General features: G+C 43.8%; 1 protein-coding gene across 5 annotated transcripts in view; it reads right to left on the bottom strand.

Moving 5' to 3' along the window:
* Positions 1 to 18,839, bottom strand: part of unc5a (unc-5 netrin receptor A) — a 120,297-nt gene extending 101,458 nt beyond the window's left edge. For all 5 annotated transcript variants that reach the window (XM_031857731.1, XM_031857732.1, XM_031857733.1 and 2 more), the window contains exon 1: positions 18,474 to 18,839. In XM_031857731.1, coding sequence (XP_031713591.1) covers positions 18,474 to 18,564 — 91 coding nt within the window. In that variant the 5' untranslated portion in view covers positions 18,565 to 18,839. The remainder of the gene's footprint in view (positions 1 to 18,473) is intronic.
* Between the last annotated feature and the right edge of the window lie 924 nt (positions 18,840 to 19,763).

Genomic DNA, 19,763 nt, shown 5'->3' with positions numbered 1-19,763 from the left:
GGTTCCCCGAGTTTACGAGGTACACCTGAACGCACCTGTATGTGCCTACATGCTTTACTGTACAAAGCGATGTAGACGCACAAGTGGGGAGGCAAACTCTTGCCACACTTCAGTGGAGGGTTTTACTGTTCTGCCGTTTCTCCGTCATCCCCGACTCTGGCGGTGGCCGTGGCGTCTCAAAAAGTGCAGCTCCAGGCTACCTGAACTAGACTTGAGTCAATTCCCCATTTTGCCGGTCTGGTCTACAACCTTGAATAGGTTTGAATTCATGCAAACCGTCTAATACAGCATTTCTCATATGACACGTTCTGGCAAATTCAAAAGTAGCCTACATCAGCAACCTGTGCCGACGGCGTCACGGTGATTTGTATTGCATTAGTAATAAGCAATATGACAACGTGATTAACATAATATTATGTTTGTTTATAAATGGACTAACAGAGGCCCGTGCACAATTTACAGCGGAACCAACATTTCAGTAGAGGTGGGAGGAGGGGGGCTCTTTTGGGTGACAAGATGAGACGTGGCAGATCGTCTCAAAGGAAACTAAACAGGAAAAAAACAGATGCGGCAGCGTGTAACGTGGTGCCGCTTCAGTCTCTACCGCTTCTTCTTCTCAAGTGTTTATTGGTGGTTGGGCAAACCGGCTTAGAGGTGTATCACCACCACCAAGTGGAAAAGTGCACAAACAAATGTGGACAGGAGTGTCCGCACTCTTCTGGCCGTCTCGTACAACGCTTAGCTCACAAAGTGCATAATGAATAGGAATTTCAGTGCCAAGAGAACTCCATTCCTTGCTGGACTACGAACACTGCGGTCACGTATTTTTCAGGGCCATAGGTAAGCTGCTTACTTTAACTCCACCTCTGGAAGTGGGACTACAGAGTGAGGGATAATTCAATAAAGTGCAGCTCTCAGAAAGATCACGGCTTCTGGTATCCATCCCCCCCCCCCCCCCCCCGCAAAGCCACGACACTGCTTGAAATCTACAATGACAAAACTGACAGCTGTTGACTGGGGACGTGGCATTCAGGAGATTCAGGTCCCGGTGCACAAACTCATCCTGGCGCTCCAGCATCATCGCAGTGACAGGACTCAGGAGGCAAGGGCTGACACAGGAGGGAGAGGGGATGGGAACGTTAATGTATCATTCATCAGAGCTCCGCGCCCCGGCCTCCACTGCAGTATGAAAACATAACTGTAATGAAAATTCTATCGATCGGAGTCGCTTCCTTTCAGACAAATTGCACTGTTTTCTCTGCCTTTCAATTGCGTGGAAGGCAGATGTAAAGAGCAAACGCGAAACCCCTGGAGACGCCGTCGTCAATGCTCCATCATGACCGGCAAAACTCTGCATCGCCTTTGGCTACAAACCGAGCCTTCTGCAAAACCCAAAACACCAAGATGTTTTTAAAAAGGCATTAATCAGCCCACGGATTATCCTGTTCAAGGAATAAACTGGCCAATCGAGCTTGTGATGTAGCGTATAATTGACTCAGGCTATGAAACAATTGCAGTCCAGACTTGATAAGATAATGGGTACAGTGTGTGCTACTCCATTAAAAAGGGATTTCCAGCGGATGTCAAATATGTGGTGAAATGCGTTTTTTGCTGTGACCAACAGCATTTCAAGTTAACCCCCCCCCCCCTTTATCCACCTACATAACTGGAGGAAAGGAAGGCCCAGTGGTTAGACCGGCTCTGCTTTGATATGCCAACACCCCTGCAGAAACGTCCCTGATCAAGAGGCAGCTGCAGGGGACCTGCTCCTGGCTGCCCCTGTGTGCTCACCCTTTTTCTTTGCTGCAATGCAAACATACAGCTCTCAGAGGAAAGCTCATTTCAAAACAGCACTGCTCATGGCAGTGCACTGAACAATACTAGAGCAGTTCACTTGTTTAGTTCTCCCTCCTTCAGAAGCATACAGATGGAAATCTTTACAGAGGACCTCTGACATCATCTCCTCCATCAGTGGTCATTAGGGAAAGTATACAGACAATGAAAACTATTTTAAAAGTACTGCAACAAAGCCAGCGATGTGGGCCCAGAGGAGGCTTTTGCAGAGCTAACATGCATGAAGTAACAAGACAGACAGGAGTGGATAACCATCTTACTCATGTGCAGTCCTCCTGCATTTCTAAATTAAAGATAGGGAGATAGCACGGCCACAATCTGTGGTCGGGATCGGCGTCCTCTGGTGATGTAAAGGGACTTAGAGAAATGGATCAACCCGGCATCTCAGGGGTCAAGGGTTTTTTAATGAAGTCATATCAGTGAGGCCTGCTCCTGTCTGTTATCAGAGGGTGGCGTTTATATAGAAGGGTGGTTTGAGGTTGTGCACCACTGTGCTGTTACAAACGCCACTTTCATTATTTATGTATAGAACTGTCACTAAGGAAAGAAGACTTTGCTCCTTTTGTACAATAATGACATTGATGCACCATGTATATTTAAGCTGACATGTATTGTATCAATGAATATGCATCGGTTCCTAATGTTGAAACATCCTACTTTTCTTCAGTGTGAAGCACTTTGGTTTCAGTGAGTTCCAGTCCTCACACTGTGGAGATGATAAACGAGATGTTAACCGAGCATCGGTTGCTATTTAAACCCTCAAACTCCAAAACAAACTCTGCCAACTGGGGTGAAATTTTTAACTCGGAAACCTCAAATTTCTACCGCTGCGCGACCAACTGTTCATGGTGAATAACACAATGTGTGGGTGTGTGGGTGGGGACTGTGTGAACAATTCTGTTTCAAGAAACATATCGTGAACTGAGAAGCACAGAGAGGAATTCTAACTTTCTTGTCTCGGTAGATGTATTTGCATCTTTACTCAACGACTGAATGAGACGCAAAGGTACAAACAATAAATGGACGATTGTTGACGAGAGCTAAAATAATCCATATGAACAGACACTGTCATACGGGTATATCTGCTTGTGTTTGTATCCGTGTGTGTGTGTGTGTGTGTGTGGGGATGGGTGGGGCGTTCATGGTAACACAGAGCAATAAAGCCATCAGTGAAAATGAAAGAATAAGCCAGAATTGGGGATAAACTGACACAGGAGCTTTGATGGCAATAACCCGACATGCAGGGGGAATTAACCGGGGTATTACAGCTAAACCTGTGGGACTCTGCAGCTTCCGTGGGGAAACTTAGACACATGGACGAACACACAAGCTGTGACCTAGGAAATAGGGAGGGTGAAGGGATAATACCGCTCTGCCTTTGAAAAGAGAATAAAAAAACAGGTCAAATCTTGGGGTTCTAAATACCTGCTGTGCATTTTTTTTAAATGTAATATAATTCAGCGAGCAAATAACTTTTAATTCTGTCAGAAACATTAGCAGCTTGAGCCCAGAACAGAGGACTGTTTCTTGACACTGGGAGAGCTTGCATTTCCAGGCCCGTGTTTTGACTCCAAGTGTCATGGAGACGGAGATTTAGTGTGACAACGTCGATGCCAAGTGTTGAACTCCTGCAACGCTTTGCAGAAGCATGGCACATTCAACATTCTAACTCGGCACACAAAAATTCCCCAAGACTTGAATTAACAATGTAGAAAAATAACATTACCGCTCAAAATAGTTTTTAAAAAGGACCTGGCGTCTCTCAAAGAGGGACTACACCAGAGACCACGCTTTGTTTCATGTGTCAACCTTGAACAAAAACTGTTTACCAAAGGCAGTGGAACTCAAGTTCGACAGCTGAAACAGTGCATTACTGCGTATCACTTGTCTGCTAGTAGTTTGGGGCTATATGTGCCTTTTAAAATAATGAGAATGAAAAGTAATAAAACATTCTTTTGGCAAATGAGCTCGTCTTTTAATCCAATTAACTGTGGATCCAACAGCCAATGACGATTCTTGGTATTAGGATTGCTAGCAAAAAAGAAGGGACCACCGAGACAACAAAAAGCTGCTTGTAGTGAAGGGATTCATAATTAGCAACTGTAGTATGAAAATGTACTTAAAGCTTCATCACCGTCTTAAAGTGTTTAGTGCCCACAGCAGAGAAATGCTCTATCTGTTATTAAACACATTTCGTTTGCCTCCCAGTGTGTGACAGCAACTAAGATTGAATGACGATCAAGTCAATACGCTCCTGCTGTTTGACTCGCATTCTTACTGCTGGCAGAAATACGGGGGAAAAAAATCCCATTTTAGATTGATTACTGGCAGGATAATGCTAATTTGCATATAATAAAAATTAATTCAGAAGCGAGTGATGATCAGGAAAAAATATTCAGCTCAGTCAATTGAATTTATTTATTTCCATAGCCACAGGAAAATTACAAATTATTCTTCATAACATTTAATTTAGTTGTTATTCAGCATACGGTTTTGTTTTGTTAACACGCTCACCTTTTGAATTTAACCTCATGAATAAAACAATACAGAAAAAGGGGGGAAGCATAACACACCAACATTTGATTTCCCCCTTATCGTTGCTTAATTCTAATAGTTTTAACAGCCTAACAAATTAAAAAATGACAGTCACACGTGTGTATGTACGTGTGTGTGTGTGTGTGTGTGTGTGTGTGTGTGTGTGTGAGCAAGCACAAATTTGCTGTGCTATTCATTCGACACATTTCTCTCCTTTTTGTTGAAGGCACTGCCAGCTTAGCTCCGAGCACATGGCCCTATAATTGTTCCTTGGTTCATATCTGTCATGACACTTCTATATGTTTGCAGCCCCTGTCACAAAACCACAGCCTGCAGCCCGAATGGGGGTCGCTCTATTTTTTCCTCGGTACCTCAAACAAACCAGCCTTTGTTCCTCATGGCACAATCTGGAGATGCCATTAGTGGGGAGGGAGACAGTGATGTTTAGTGACAGCCAACGACTCCTCCGGTCAAGAAAAGTGGCCCGGAGTCATCCGAGTGTCACACACACCCCTCTGCTCTGAGTGAACACGGCCGCGGCTCCCTGAGTTCACCTTTGTTCTCGCTATCTGAAAAGCAAAAAGCTAATTGTGCGACAGGGGTCGGGGGCGGCACCCACGACAGCCGGAGTTGTGCCACTGCGCGAAGCTGCCAGCCCTTCTTGTCAAACATACTGCGGGAGAATCCGACGCAAAAAATTAGGTGAGAGGGGGAAGGCTCTCATTTTGCTGCAAGTGGCAGTTTTTTTTTTTTTGTCTTTGTGTTCCGTTCATGACTGTTGTCATCACATTTAGGGCTGAGCTCAAAAACATGCAGAAATTCTGCGAGCTGCTGCCTAGGACGATAAGAGGGGGGAAGCTACATGGCCTGTTTGGAGCTGATAACTCACACTCAGCACAAATCAAACACCTTCTGGCGATTCAAATAATTTGTACAGTTGGGCATCACACGTTGAGCGCGGATAGAATAATTCAGAGTAAGAAAGTATCATGCCTCGGTGCCCCCAAAATGAAAAGCTGCAGACATGTCAAATTATATCTCCCAAGCGAAATGCTTATGCTGTGATTTACCAGCATTACTGTGTAATACACATCACATTGCTTCCACTATGAATTAAGTACAACTGCTACATCCATCTCAACCGTTACAATAACGTGAACACATTTGACTTCCTCCACTAGTAGACACAGAGTGAGTGAAGTGTTGACTCGTCGGTGGCTATTTAATACAGCCAAACAAACAGAGTAAATCAGCTCGTGGCTCATTTGTGGAGAACGTCATGTGGAGACAAGACCACAAACCACTCTATAGGCAGTTAATGGGTTTACTTGGCTGCTTCACACTTGTGGGACCTCGGGTCCAACTGTTTGCTTTAGGCGCTGGCAATTTCCACCAGGCTGTGGAGGCTCTATGCACCAGTGCTGGCTTAACACAAAATGGCAGCCCGTTACAGAGGATGGGCAGAGATAATGCTCGAGGTTTGTGTTGGAAAAGAAAAGTCGACAAATGAATCTAAACCAAAGAGTGCTACTTAGCTGACTGCTGGAAATGTGTTTTTTACTATTTGAAGTCTGTCATGGTTTTACCGGGACGGGTCTGACACGGAGGAGCAGATGAAAACCGTATTTCCAAATGATCTACCGTCGGCTTCTTGGCCTCCTCTAATGAGTGAGGCGAGCCGAGGTATGCTGTTGATTCACATAATGGAATCTGAAAGGTAAGACAAGCTTGATAAAAGGACAGCTGAATGCTGCCGAGGCAAGAGAAAAGCGCCTTTGTAAAATCTTAGCAATGTTATCCAAGTAAGGAAGTCCTTTTTCTTTTTTACACATGGGACTGGTTTGTTTCACAGCTTTATCTTGATCCTTTGAAAACGGAGCAGGACAAATCCTCTCTTTCAAATCTGGACAGGGACTTGAAGACTTTTGCAGCAGAGTGCACAATGATGAAATACTTTTTTTTTTTTTGAGTGCGCCAAATGATCTTCTTAAAATGATTACTGTTCTCTTGTGAGTAAACGCTTAGGATTTCAGTTTAACATTTCTGCAGGAAAATACATTTTTAAAAAAAAATCATCCAAAGGGAGAAAAAGTTTTGCAGTGACATTCTCCACAACAATCTGACTCAGCCAGAAAAGTTATTATTTAATCATTACTTTAGTGAAAATGGCAGAGCAAAGCCATATGCAGTGTATGTTGCAGACCAAGAAATTAGAAAATAAGCCAAATTGCATTTGGCTTTGTGATGATTCAGCCTGAAACCAATCTGTCCAAGTGTTGAGTCGGGTAATTTAAACACCAGAAATATGACAAAAAATAGCTAAGTACGGACTGTCCAATCTCGCAACAATGGCACTTCCATCACACATTACACACATTACGGGGGTGATTCAGGGACGTGGTCTGAAGTCTGGCTCTGGGAACTTGTGAAAGATAAAAAATAAAATGATTCATAACACACTTGAGATTCTAACTGAGGAACAGCAGCAACAATAGTTCCTCAGTCACAGACAGAGTCTAACACATACGTCTTCTTTCTTTAGTGACCACAACACACAAGCACTCACATGGCAAGACATATTGTATATATATACTATATCAGTGAAATATTACGAGTATATACAGTATATATATATATATATATATATGGGTTGCACATACATTCAGGGTATCAACGGCACCAACTGTTACGGTGGTTTAAGTAACAATCAGGCTGATGTGTAGTGATGTCTGACACAGGTAAGAATAGCTGTGGATGTGTTGATACTGTATGCTAAAAAGTAAATATAATAGAAGAAGGGAGGGGTTCGGAATGCTGTTCGGAAAAACCTAATTAACAAAGAGAAAAGGAAAAAAACACTTCCCTTTACTTCCCTTTCTGCCCTCCCTCTTTAACTTTATTTCTCTTGCGCTGTTATTTATTAGTTCCCTTTCCTCATTAGACACTTATATAGAGAGAAGAAGAGGGATCACCTTCCTCTGACCCTCAGGAGGGCGCAGCCCAATGCAAGTCGGACATAATGCTTCCCACTAAAAAAGAACGCCCCCAAACCCTCCAGAGAGAGAGCTGGCTCATTAGGAATTAATGTGCCTTTATAAAGTTGTCATGTCTGGTAGAGATTAAGGGGACGCGGCCCTCCCTCACCAGCCAGTGGAGGCCCCTGGTGCCACGCAGGCCGGACCAGAGGAGCATGCCCCCAAAAACCTCTGCAAGATCCAATCTATTCCTGATAATGATCTAGACAGAGATTCTACATGAACAGAATTAATTAGAATTAACAGTTACATTCATTGTAAAGGGTGACAATTAACGCATTTTGACCAATCAGACCACAAGAGGGGATTTTGGCAATAATAGCCTTTGGTTTCCGATTATAAAGACTGATTTTTCCCTGTTTGACTACAGTACAACTGGGGACACAATAGAGGACCTTTGAAATTGAAACTCTGAAACCCAAACTCCAGACTGTCAGTTATAAATTAGATATTTATAAGCAAGGGCAGAGTCTCATGTAGTTACATCTGATAAAATGGGAAAACGATCCTGCTGACTCTTGACATGTCACGAACATCAGGGGCACAGATTTCACATCCCGACACCGATCAACACAGCTGTAGAGCGAAATAGCCGGACCCAGTCCGCTCCACCTCACTGTAAACTCCATTGGCTTTTCTCATCACAATTACAACATTTGGCAGACACTCTCATCCAGAGTGACTTACAATGCTGCTCAGTATTCATGATAGAAAACAACACCCCCATCAGATCAAGTGGAGATAGACGGTTGGCGACATTGGCGACCACTCTTGGGACGACTCTGTGATCCCCACAGGACTGGTTCATGTGCGTACGCTCGGACACGCGGCAAACATCACACACGTTTGATCTAAATCAGTAGGCCACTTTATGAGGACATTCAAAACCACAGCCACGAGCCCTTTAATCCAACTGATAATTATTCACTGAGTTATACCGGTTTCATCCCAATTGACTTTTCATCTCCAATTAGTTTGTCAAATCTGGAATAATTGAGATGAAGAATCCTCTGTAGTGTCTTCAGTTTATGAGTGATGAGATGTTCGGAAATTGGGAGTAAAAATATGCTACAGCGACTCAGAAATAAAGGAGGAATGAAGTCATTAGAGGAGCCGTTAACAATATCGTATGAACTGCGCTCGGTCAGAGGCCGGGGTGCGTTCAATCACATCTCGAAATTGGACACCAACTCACATTCATTAAATGACAGCCACATCAAACAAATAACTCCTTATATTCTTGTTTTGGTCACCAGATGTCTGCCCGTCCCAACCGCATGTTATGCAAATTAATTGAATGAACAAATTGAACTGAGCTTTGTTGTTTTCAATGAATGACTTGAACAGTGCCAACTCCCAAAAGAAGCAACGGCAAAATTACAATCAATAATCTGTAAAAGCACTTTCACGTCTATGACCATACCAGCAAATACACATTATTAAGTGTCCCATTACGCTGAAGTAGTATCTGCTTGGCCGGTCGAGAGTGGAAGCACTACAGTGTGGTGACATCATGCCGTCTTTTTGACAGAGGACGCTTGAACACTAACAAGAACTGCAATATATCTTCTTCTATCCACCCACACCAAATGTCTTGCTGATGTCAGAGTATATCCGTCAATTGACTGCACCCAGCAGACTTGAACCAAGACTTGTTGTGCACTAATGAAAGGTATAAACATGCCGTATACATGACTGAAGCTTGGTTAAAAAATAAATACACGCAACGGTTAGACACTTTGTGAACATGTGAATGTCTTTCCTAATGAGCAACGCGATCTATCTGCTATTGGCACGAGATCAGACTGTATGCTGGCAGTTACTGCCTTCTGGAAATTATACAGAAGATAACAATAAATATTCACATCCGGCTCCAAAGACCGCCCTTGAATAGAGACAAGGTTCAAATCACCCATCCAAATATGACAACTGAGCAAACTCCATCAGCTGCTGAAAACCATGAGATGCAGTTGAAATACTGAATAAATTGGAACTCACAGGGGGGATAACAGTTGATGAAATGCCAACATACAGCAATACTTAAATAAGTACACGGTAAAGCTCATGCAAAGATCAGTGCAAGTGGTTCGGTTAATAAATCCAGTGTTGATTCATCAGAAAATGTTGCTACACTGCTACAGCAGCACATACTCACATGTAGACACTAGAAAACACACTGGGCATAATAACCAGCAATTCACCAAGCAGCAATTTCTTTCAACACATTTTTAATTTCAACAGTTGGTTCACAAGTTACTCCTGTAGGCTTGATCAAACATTCACCACTGTCAGTTTTTAAAAGGGGGATTACGGGCAAGATGTTCTCTCCAAGAGAACAGTACATATTAGATATCGTTGCCTGCCAGCTCTTAACTGAACAAATCCAATATGAGTGTCTAATGATACAGTAAACAGTGGTTCAATTACATACAGACGTAGCCCGCTGCAAACCACAAGGGGGAACAGAACTTTGCATGTTTACGAGGGTCGTATGGTAGAAGATTCTATAATAAACAGGAACAAACAGGAATTCATTCTCTAAATGGATCTTGAGTGTCCTCCACCATCCTCTTAGTGTTGGGCATGGAATGTTATGATGGAACAGGTCTGGGATACGACTACATATTCAACATTGTTTTTTTGTTTTACAGATTGGACATACATTCACAATATGTTCCCAAATAACAAAGAACGCAAAACAACATATGTGCACCAAAGCAGACAACAAAAGAATATCAGAAACACAATCCAGTAAGGAGTTAAAATATTCCCTTACTGCATTCACCTTCAATATTTGTGGCAGCATGGCATTGAGGCGCTATTGTAAATAGAATACCTTAGTCATGACATGATTATGATAAACTGTTTTTAGCTCCCAGGAGTCCATTTCTCTAATATCACTTAAAGGTGCAAGATCCGAGAATGGGAGCATTTTGATTGCTCTCAACATGTCGACGTAGCTAACGGTGCTAACGATGCTAACGGCGCTTACAGTGTAAACTAAGGCAAAAGCGCTGACGGAGCTAAAAGTGTTTACCGGTGCCATCGGTCGGGATGGCGTTATTAGCTGCAACCTAGGGCTGGGCGGTATGACCAAAAATGCATATCACGGTATTTTGTAAGATTCTGGCAGTTTCATGGTATATCACGGTATTTTTTTTCCGCGTTAAAGCATTAATTAATTAACGCCGAAAAGAACCTGCCGGTCAACCGGCCAGTGAGCGGTGAACAACTGTTTTGTGTGGCGTGTCTTCCGTTCCGTCACTTCCTGTTTCCTTCACCTACATTCCCCTGGGTCCTAAGTCCCTCCACGTACAGCTTCCTATCACCCTGTATGTACCAACGTACATTTATAACAAATACCACACATATTACACGGTAATCAGCATTGCATATGTGTCTGACCAAAATACCTTTTTTTGTTAAGTCTTTGTTGATCCTGCATCGCTCTTTTCTGTTCTTTAATGTAACGTTACTGTTGCGACAGAGCCTCTCCCAGCTGTTAGCAGACTGTTGTTAGCGAGCTATACCCATCATGCAGTTCGGCGGGGAAATTTTATAAATGTACAATTATTCGTGTTACAAATTGTTTATGTGTCACAAACTGTTGTGTCGTGGTGTTTTACTCTGTTAAAGAGCGTTAGTTATGGGTTGTTAATTGTTATTATAAAGTTATGACCATGACTAGGGTTCCCTCTCAATATAGTTAAGACAACTAGCTCCGACCACAGAGCTCTCAGCGGCGAACAATATATTTTGCTGCCTGTTGAAGAGCGACAGAAGTTGCCTCGGCTGTGTACCGGTATGACGGTATGTGAAAAATTCATATCGTACGGGAAATTAAAACCGAACCCGTGGGGCCCGCTCACATGCACTAAAAGCACGGCCATGTTAACAAAGGAAGTAGCTCTGCTCAGGTAGACATTACTCCACTATATATTTACACAGCAAGTAGTTGTTTGATGCAATGCTAATGCTCTGAATGTTAAATACAGCTCCTTTTACCGTCAATCTTAATTCTGCCTGAAACACAGGATTGCACATCAGTGGAAACGATGCCAAAGCACAGCAGCTTTGTACTCATCTTTTGAGACGCGAGCACTGGTGACAAGAAACCGCAGAAAACACACTTTGATTCAGCATGAATGCATTGTCAATGGACATTTAAATTCACGGAAGCCATAATCAAGTGCAAGGTGCGTCTCGATGGTGGCTGTATACCGTCATGATTAATTCTATTGGAGTAAGGACTTGAATGCGTTTTTCCATGAGCCCGGTGTTCCTGATGGCCTTGCCAAGAAAATCTGCTGCTTAGCTTTAAGCTTTGAATCCGTAATGTTCAGACCTCATTTCACATCGGGAAATGGTTTGTTTGGGGAAAAACAATAGCGGAGGGACCTACATAGATCAGAGAGGCTGTTCTCTCGCTGCTACACATTTAGGGTGCATGATGAATGCTTCGTGTTTTTGTGAGAATCAACTGGCATAAGCATAATGTCAGAATGACTTTGTTGTGATGATTTCGGGTACAAGTGGTGGAAGATGAAGAAAGGCGAGAAAAATGGGGCACCTTATCTGACCAGATCGTTCAGTTTGTTTCTTTACACATCTTTGAGCAAAAGGTGACACAGATGACATTAGTAATGTTGTATCAATACTGAATTATTAACACGCCCAGCATATTCTAACCTTACATCGCACAACGTGCTGCCTGGGCCTAAATGTGCTCGGAGAGTCAGCGCTCTGTTGACTCAGTTGAATTACTGCTTGCCTAAGGCTTCAGTGCCTGGACACATACACATAATTAGGAAAGGTCACCGTGCCTCCTGTCTTGTCAACAAAATCACTTCAAGATGACAAATTCGGGCTCAGGCTGAGCCAGACCTCCCCCGGATACCCTTGCCAATCAGGCGCCAGCAGGCCTGCCTGGGTAGCCTTAGGTGATTTCTAATTATGTCTTTTACATGCCATGCTAAATAGGGGTGAGCATAACAATGAGCCATTCATCTGATTGGAGGTGTGTGTTCTCTTCAAGGTTGAAGTAGCAGACTAAAAAGTTTCATTATCTTGTAACTTTAGACTACAAGCTGCTGAGAAATTGCCTTTGCGAGATCTCTCCTTAATATCACAAGAAAATGTCACCTTAGATTTTAAATGATCCCAAAAAACCGGAGGATTTTACAAGATGACATTCAACTGATAAAATCCACAAAATGTCAGTTCACGTCACATGACCTTCACACCGTTTCAGAGTTCCTTTCCCACCGCATGCTCTGCAGACGGTCCATCCAGCCCACCGTATGATGAAGTGGAAGTGGCTTTCACATCGCTCCCTGGTGGCCTGACTAAGGAACTATTAATCTATGGCGCTCCATATTGCATTCAGATCCGCTTTCCCCAGCCACCACCCAGCCTGAAGTAAAGGCCAGGAGAGGACCCAGAGGACTGGACACTCTCTTATTATGAGCTGCACCAGGACACCTCTGGGTTTCTAAGCACTTCCACTGACAGTGACTGATGGCCAATTAACCATTTGGAGAAGAGTATTGATCACTAGGAGAACAGGAATGAGTCTGGAAACGTCTTCTAACACACCAATATTCTCACTGTACAAAGTGAGCAGCCAGACAGCACATCATGTATAATAAAAACAAACATTACAGGAAAGAAACCAACGCCACAAATACCGCCTCTAAGGCTTGCACACATGCCAAACTGTCCGCCATGTCTGTCGCCTGGTTAACAAAAAGGAAGGAACTCATGGCCAAGAGATTCTAGGGGAAAGAAACTACAACAATGTGCCTTTCGGCAGCAGTAGTGTCTATTCTACCGTGATTGACTTCCATGACATCAACCTTCACATGTCCCATGTTCTTTGCTGAGGTGAGATCTGTTCCCAGCAAGAGAACACATCCAAGGATCAAGGTCGGCATTGCATGTTCTCTCTCTCTCTCTCTCCATGAGTGAAAGGGAAAGAGAGAGATGACGGAGGAAAAAGAACATTCGATTAGATCCTCCGGAGAAAAGACTCAGAGTGCTCAGCTCAACAAGCTTGTGTCGGCACAGGATGGTTAGCAGCGACAGAAACATAACAGTAGAGATTGAGGGCAATCTCCCAACAGCTGATACTATGTCAGACACTGTGGTGCCTTTCCAGGAATTATGGTCCAGGTTCCCATTGAAATAATAAAACACACATCCCAGTACCCAATAGGATGGGTGCTAGATCACAGAAATATGTAGCAGATTATATACAAGTACCTGTGACAAACCAGACCTGTTGCAAATAGACTAAATTCAGCATATACACTGATAATATATCAAAGATACAAATATACTACAGATACAAAAAGGTACATAAAGAAGATACAGAGGAAAATATTAACTTGTATGTATAAAATAAAGTATAGGCATAAGGGAAAAGATAAGGGGAAAGGTTTTTGTTTTCATTTTGACATCCATCCATCCATCCATTTTCCACCGCTTATCCGGGGTCAGGTCGCGGTGGCAGCAGGCCATTGTCATTTTGACAATACATTTGAAATGTCTAGAACAAAGTCAAAATTTCAGAATATGCGCGAACACTAACAGCTTGACTTATTCTCAAAAGTTACTTATTCTCATTTGCTTTGTATGTACGCTCTTATGTATTTTCCTACTATTTAATGTTAACTAATTGCAACAGGTGTGGTATGTCACGTGTGCCTGTATGAGCACTACAGGTAACTAAGATGGCGACTCTCTGTATCCATCAGAAGTCTGAGGAAGAATGAATCGTTACGCCGCAATAAAATCCCACAAACGGGAGCTACTTGGTGTGCGGATCTATTTGCTTCAACTCTGCCAGGCTCCCATTGAAACATCGGGTAATCTCATCACCACAGGTGAAAGGCACATTTTCTGCTGCCCCGATAGGAAAGCACAAATAGTGACTACGGTGCACCACATTTCGTGAGGGAAACGGCCCAACTTCAACCCCTAAGCGCTCTGACATAGACCTGAAAGATAGAAATGGGGTAATTGAAACAAAAGGGCAGAGTTTGACAGAGACGTAGTGCCTTCGCAGGGCCTCTGCACAGACTGCAGAAAATAACACCTAACTCCTCCCCTCTGCAAGGTTCATCCTCCACGTGTCCTCGGCAACGCCTGTGTCCTTCCTTTTGCTCCCTAAGACTGCCATTTGCAAATGATAAGCGCAGGGACATAGCCTTCTGAAAGATAAGGCACCAAACGGAGCGTGCTCCTCCATTGTTTAACGCTGACCTACGCTGACATGCACTGTTTACCTCGTACTCATTTATGCTGAACTATTATCTTTGCCTCCATTAATCACGGGAACTCAAACTGAAGAAATTACATTTCGAGAGACTTCGACGGGAAGGAGATTCCTTCTTCTTACTTTCAGAAAAATGAACATGATGGAAAGTGAATTTAAAAAAAGCAATGCAATTGATCAGCTCTGTCCTTGCAAATAAGAAAATCCAAATTAATTTTTCATTGTCCAAGTCAAATTCTGTAAGCAGCCTAAAATTCATAACGAGCATTTGAACTCCTGAGGAGTGAAACCATTCTAATATTTCCCCCTACGTTTTTCTTCCCCCCTGAAGTGTAATTACCTCCTTGCATGATATATTCCGCATTTGTACATCATGCTAATTCACTGAGTGAGCATAAGCAGTTGAGAAAAATAAATAAATATATATGAAAGTTCCCTCCCCTAGTGCACAAGTCTTCCCATTGTCTGTATCATTTGAATTCATCTCCCATGACTAGAGGGAAGAAAAACTCTTTCTGGTAGTGAATTATTACTTCCCTGTGAAAGACCATATCCCCCGCAAATACGTGGCAATCATTTGCCATGCATTAGCAATGGGACAGAAACGAAGTGGTTTTAAATTCCTTTGACCAGAAGGCAATTTCCCCCAATAAATTATGTTAATTTCCGCTTTCGCTCTCCTTATCGCATTCTTTAGTGACTCAATGAGGAGAGACAAAACTGGCTGCCACAAAGACAACTCTGAGATGATTCACATTAGGATGATGAGAGAGACTTCTGGCAAAAAGAATCTCATATTACTGTACAAATAAATGTGAACTCGCAAATTACTCCATTACGCAATAGATTTCTGCTTGTTGTCATTTAATGGCCATCTCCTTGCATCATCGCAAGGTTTCCACCTCGTGGAAATTGCTCGGAGGGGGCTGTTCACACAAGTAGGGATGGTACCCGATACCAACTCCCAAGCTCCCTCGATGAACCACACAACGATCGCTTGGCAACGCTCTCAATGGGCAGAGGGGGGACAACAAAGAAAAATCCAGGATTTATTCTCTCCGCATGGATAGCTGGCTTTTTGATTATTATTTTTTAAGTGAACAAGGGACTAACAACTGACTAACAGGCAAGTTTAAATAAATGGGAAACAACAGCAGCAACAGGAGACGGAGTAATCTGCAGGCACACACCTCACACATGCAGCAGAAATGCATGCATGCAAATCCTTGTGGAAACACCCTCTCTCTCTCTGACACACGCAATTCGCATACTAAAAACATCAAGTGGTCCGCGCACACACACACACACACACACACAAAGCAGTACAGTTCTTTGTTCCTGAGGCTGAAAGCATACCGTCCGCCTCTGTACGGCCCGTCAGATCACTCACAACACAGCGAAAGGGAAAGTGCTCGGCTAGCTCAAATCTAGATTGACAGGCTTACCTTTATTACTGACTGAGTTATGTTTCCCTGCAAAAAAAAAAAAAAAAAAGACAAGTCGGCTTTTGATACTGACAATTGCCGAGTCAGCGCTTTGCCTCTCTCACAGGAGGATAGCTCGACTGATCTCAGCCGAGACTGTCCCAGGCCTCGTGTCGAAAGAATTGGCAACCAAAATTACCTTTCCGATCCATTTGCGGAACTCACGCTGTCCTATGAAAGTAGCCTGTAAGCTGTGATGGTATAGCTCTCAGGGATGCTTGTGCTGACCTGATGTATGAGAGAGGGGTGTGCCTAGAAGAGAATAAAACCGATTTCACCCATATCCCTGCGTTCATCTGTTTTATGAACTGGGTCGTTGCTATTTAGGGTCGCTGGAAAGTGCTGGGAGCCCATCCCAGCATGCATTGGGTGAAAGGCAGGGAAACACCCTGGACAGAGCTCCGGTCCAGCATATGAGCGAACAAAGAAACGGGCAAACGGTATCAAATCTATGGGATTTCCTGGCATGAAGCTGGTCTTTTGACTGTGGGAGGAAACCAGAGCACCCAAAGGAAACCCAGATGAACACAGATAGAACCAAAGGCACTGAGCAACTTTCTGCTGTGAGGCAACAATGCCTACTGAACCGCCACGCCGCCCATATAACCCAGCGACCCGATCTAAAAGTATCGGTTCCAACATGCATCATAAAAATGACTTGTAAATACCAACGCACTAGCACTTACTTAGCTTGATACATGAGGCCTCTAGAGCACGACTGTTTATTTAATCCTAATATATTCATAATTATACCCTAATTAATGCAAGAGAAAAGCCCTCTTAATTCATCATCTCGCTGTCCCGAAGCAAGAGACACAACTACACCAACTTTAACATGTTTGCCTTCTGTCCAAAGCAAGGTTAACAGTTCGGAAACAAGCGTGCGGGCAAATGATGTGTGAAATTCTCCTGTTTTTTGGGATAACCTACTCACCAGCTGCTTCCAGCTGTGAGGATGATATTTAGCATCAGCGAGAGAGAGAGAGAGAGAGAGAGAGAGAGAGAGAGAGAGAGAGAGAGAGAGTAAAGAAAAGTGTTCTAAAGAAATAGTCAAAAAGGGCTGAACTGTGAAATGGTGCATTATGGGCAACGTGGCAGCTGATTGCATTGATCACAACATTGATTCGACTGGCTCGACTGTGCACGAGTGCAGTGACCTATGATGTTTAGGGTCACCGGACAGCACCAGGGTGGTCGTAAGAATCAAACAGGCAATCAGGCAAGCATTGTTGATAAATAGCCCACTAGAGTTATGAGCATATTTGATCTTTGAAATGAGTAGAAAGAAAATCAGAAATTGCAGTATAGACTCTCTCTCTCTGTCTCTCACACGAGGGCTGCTTTTGTAGCTGCTGGGGAAAACTTGGGGAGTATTTCAGCCCCGCTGCTGCTGCTGCTGGTTGTTTTGTGCATCTGAGCACATTTGCATGCAACCGGGAGTGTCTGGCCAAGAGGCTACATCATAACACGTAACTCATCGGCGCGAGAAGCTCGTCCACCAACTCCGTAAATCTGTCACCATTCTGCAAATACAGCAGGAACGAGTCCTGAGAGAGAAACGAGGAGTGCAATGATCCTCTAGCTTGCAGCCAGCAGAGCAGCCGGTGAGACGGATGAATACAGGTTTGTCCAGTCCGCCCTACACACAGCTCACAGATGTAATAACAACCGGGATATTCTTGTTTTACTGGCGCTAGACTCGCAAAGAAAATAAACTGTACTGAAGGTTGTTTATGTGACATATGAAAAGGAGCACCGCATTTTATTGTTCACGCGCCCGGTCTGTTAAAGCGCAGGTTATTGCTCCTTTCAAGCAGGTGTAGCTGGAACTTCGTTCACAGTCACGGACAGTGGGGGTGAAATTCATGTTGTATCCCGGCAAATAAACACATACGCAACACTCGAAGGGTGGGCAATAATTTCGCTTCCAAGTTGTTTAACCTTGGTTGACACGTGCGAGGCGACACGCTCTCTCCGATAGGTATAACCTTGGAGGTGGAGGCTAATTGATGAGTGGTAGTAGTGCTAGCAGATAGCAGAACAAAACCGCCTGCCAACAATGTGCTCGTCTGTCACGCGCGGCCACATGTCGGGGAAAAAAAAAAACCGCAAGCAAAACTTGTGGCGTGCAGCCTTTTTTTTTTTTCCTGCAACGTAACGTACACACTGTGCTCCCCCCCCCCCCCCACACACACGGACACACACACACACACACACACACACACAAATGTGTAACAGCATAATTCAAAAACACAACGGCGTAAATGACAAGAGGCGACAGAAACTCACCAGTGCAGGTGAAGCCAGCGAAGACGAGCCCGAGCACAAGGAGCGTAGCGCTGAACCCGCAGCGGACAAAGGGGCCCAGAAGTGAGGGCATCTTCGTGCTTTTTTCTTCTTCTTTTAATCAACCCAAGTTTCAAAAAGACAGGGAGCAAAAACACTGGCACGCTGGGCTTTTTAAAAAAAGGTCCGGAGAGTGTCCTCTGTAGCACTTAACGCCTTGTTCACAACGCCCAAGTCCTTTCCTCAACACATATCCTCCTGCCGTACCGTGGCCATCAGCATCCCGGTCGTGCGTCTTCGTTGCTCAGAACAACGCATCACAGGTGTGGTAAATAAAGTGCCGCCTCGCTCCCCGCCGCAATTATTATAATATATGTATATATATATGTATATATATATATATACATATATATATATATATATATATATACATATATATTTACTGTACTGTATTTCTCCAAAGCCGCTATCCGTCCACAACTCTCCCTCTCTCACTGAGCCGAGGAGGGAGCCAGTTTCCGGTCAGTTTCAGGTTTTCTTCGCGCGAAAGAATACCTTCTCCAAATGCAGGAATTGCAAGAATTGGCGTCGGAGGAGAAACATCTGCTTGCACAGCAATGCTGGACTGTTGAGAGAGTCAGGGAAGGTGTACACGCTGCGATGAGCGGAGCAGCAAAACCAGGAGCGGATCCCGCGTGCTCGCTGGGAATGGAGCGTCCTGAGCGCGCCCTGCTGTTATATCCTTTTTTTCTTTTTTTTTTTCTAAAGCAAACATTTACATATCTTGAATAAGCATAACTAACCACATATTGGCAATGCACGACCGAATGGAAATGATTTCATCCGCACCCTTACAAGTGCGCTTTTCCTATCTTCTGCCTTACATGAAAATGATGGATATGACATCCAGCCCTGTGTGATAGGAATCAGACGGGTGCTTTGCATACAGATTTGCACAGATCACATCTGCATGTCATTGAGTTTCAGTTGCATATGCCTCTGCTTTGTCTTGGGGTTCTTGTGCGTCCCTGTGCTGCGGTACGTCGGTGGTGGTGGACAAACACAGATGAAGAAGCAGGAGGATTAGCGCTCCCATGAGAGTGTACACCTGTCAGCAAACTCACACCGGGATGTGACTTATGTTCCAGATAGCGTTCCCTTATTTTCTGGGGGTGTCAGTGGAGTGATTTTCAGACTGTTCAGCCAAGCCTTTTTACAACGCTGCCAGAATCAACAGCAGATTATTAATACACTTCAGATGGGAAAGGGGGGGGGGGGGGGGGGGGGGGGGGG

Source organism: Anarrhichthys ocellatus, unplaced genomic scaffold (genome assembly GCF_004355925.1).
Source record: "Anarrhichthys ocellatus isolate YVR2014 unplaced genomic scaffold, GSC_Weel_1.0 scaffold19, whole genome shotgun sequence".
Classification (NCBI taxonomy): domain Eukaryota; kingdom Metazoa; phylum Chordata; class Actinopteri; order Perciformes; family Anarhichadidae; genus Anarrhichthys; species Anarrhichthys ocellatus.
This window is presented reverse-complemented; position numbering and strand designations above follow the sequence as displayed.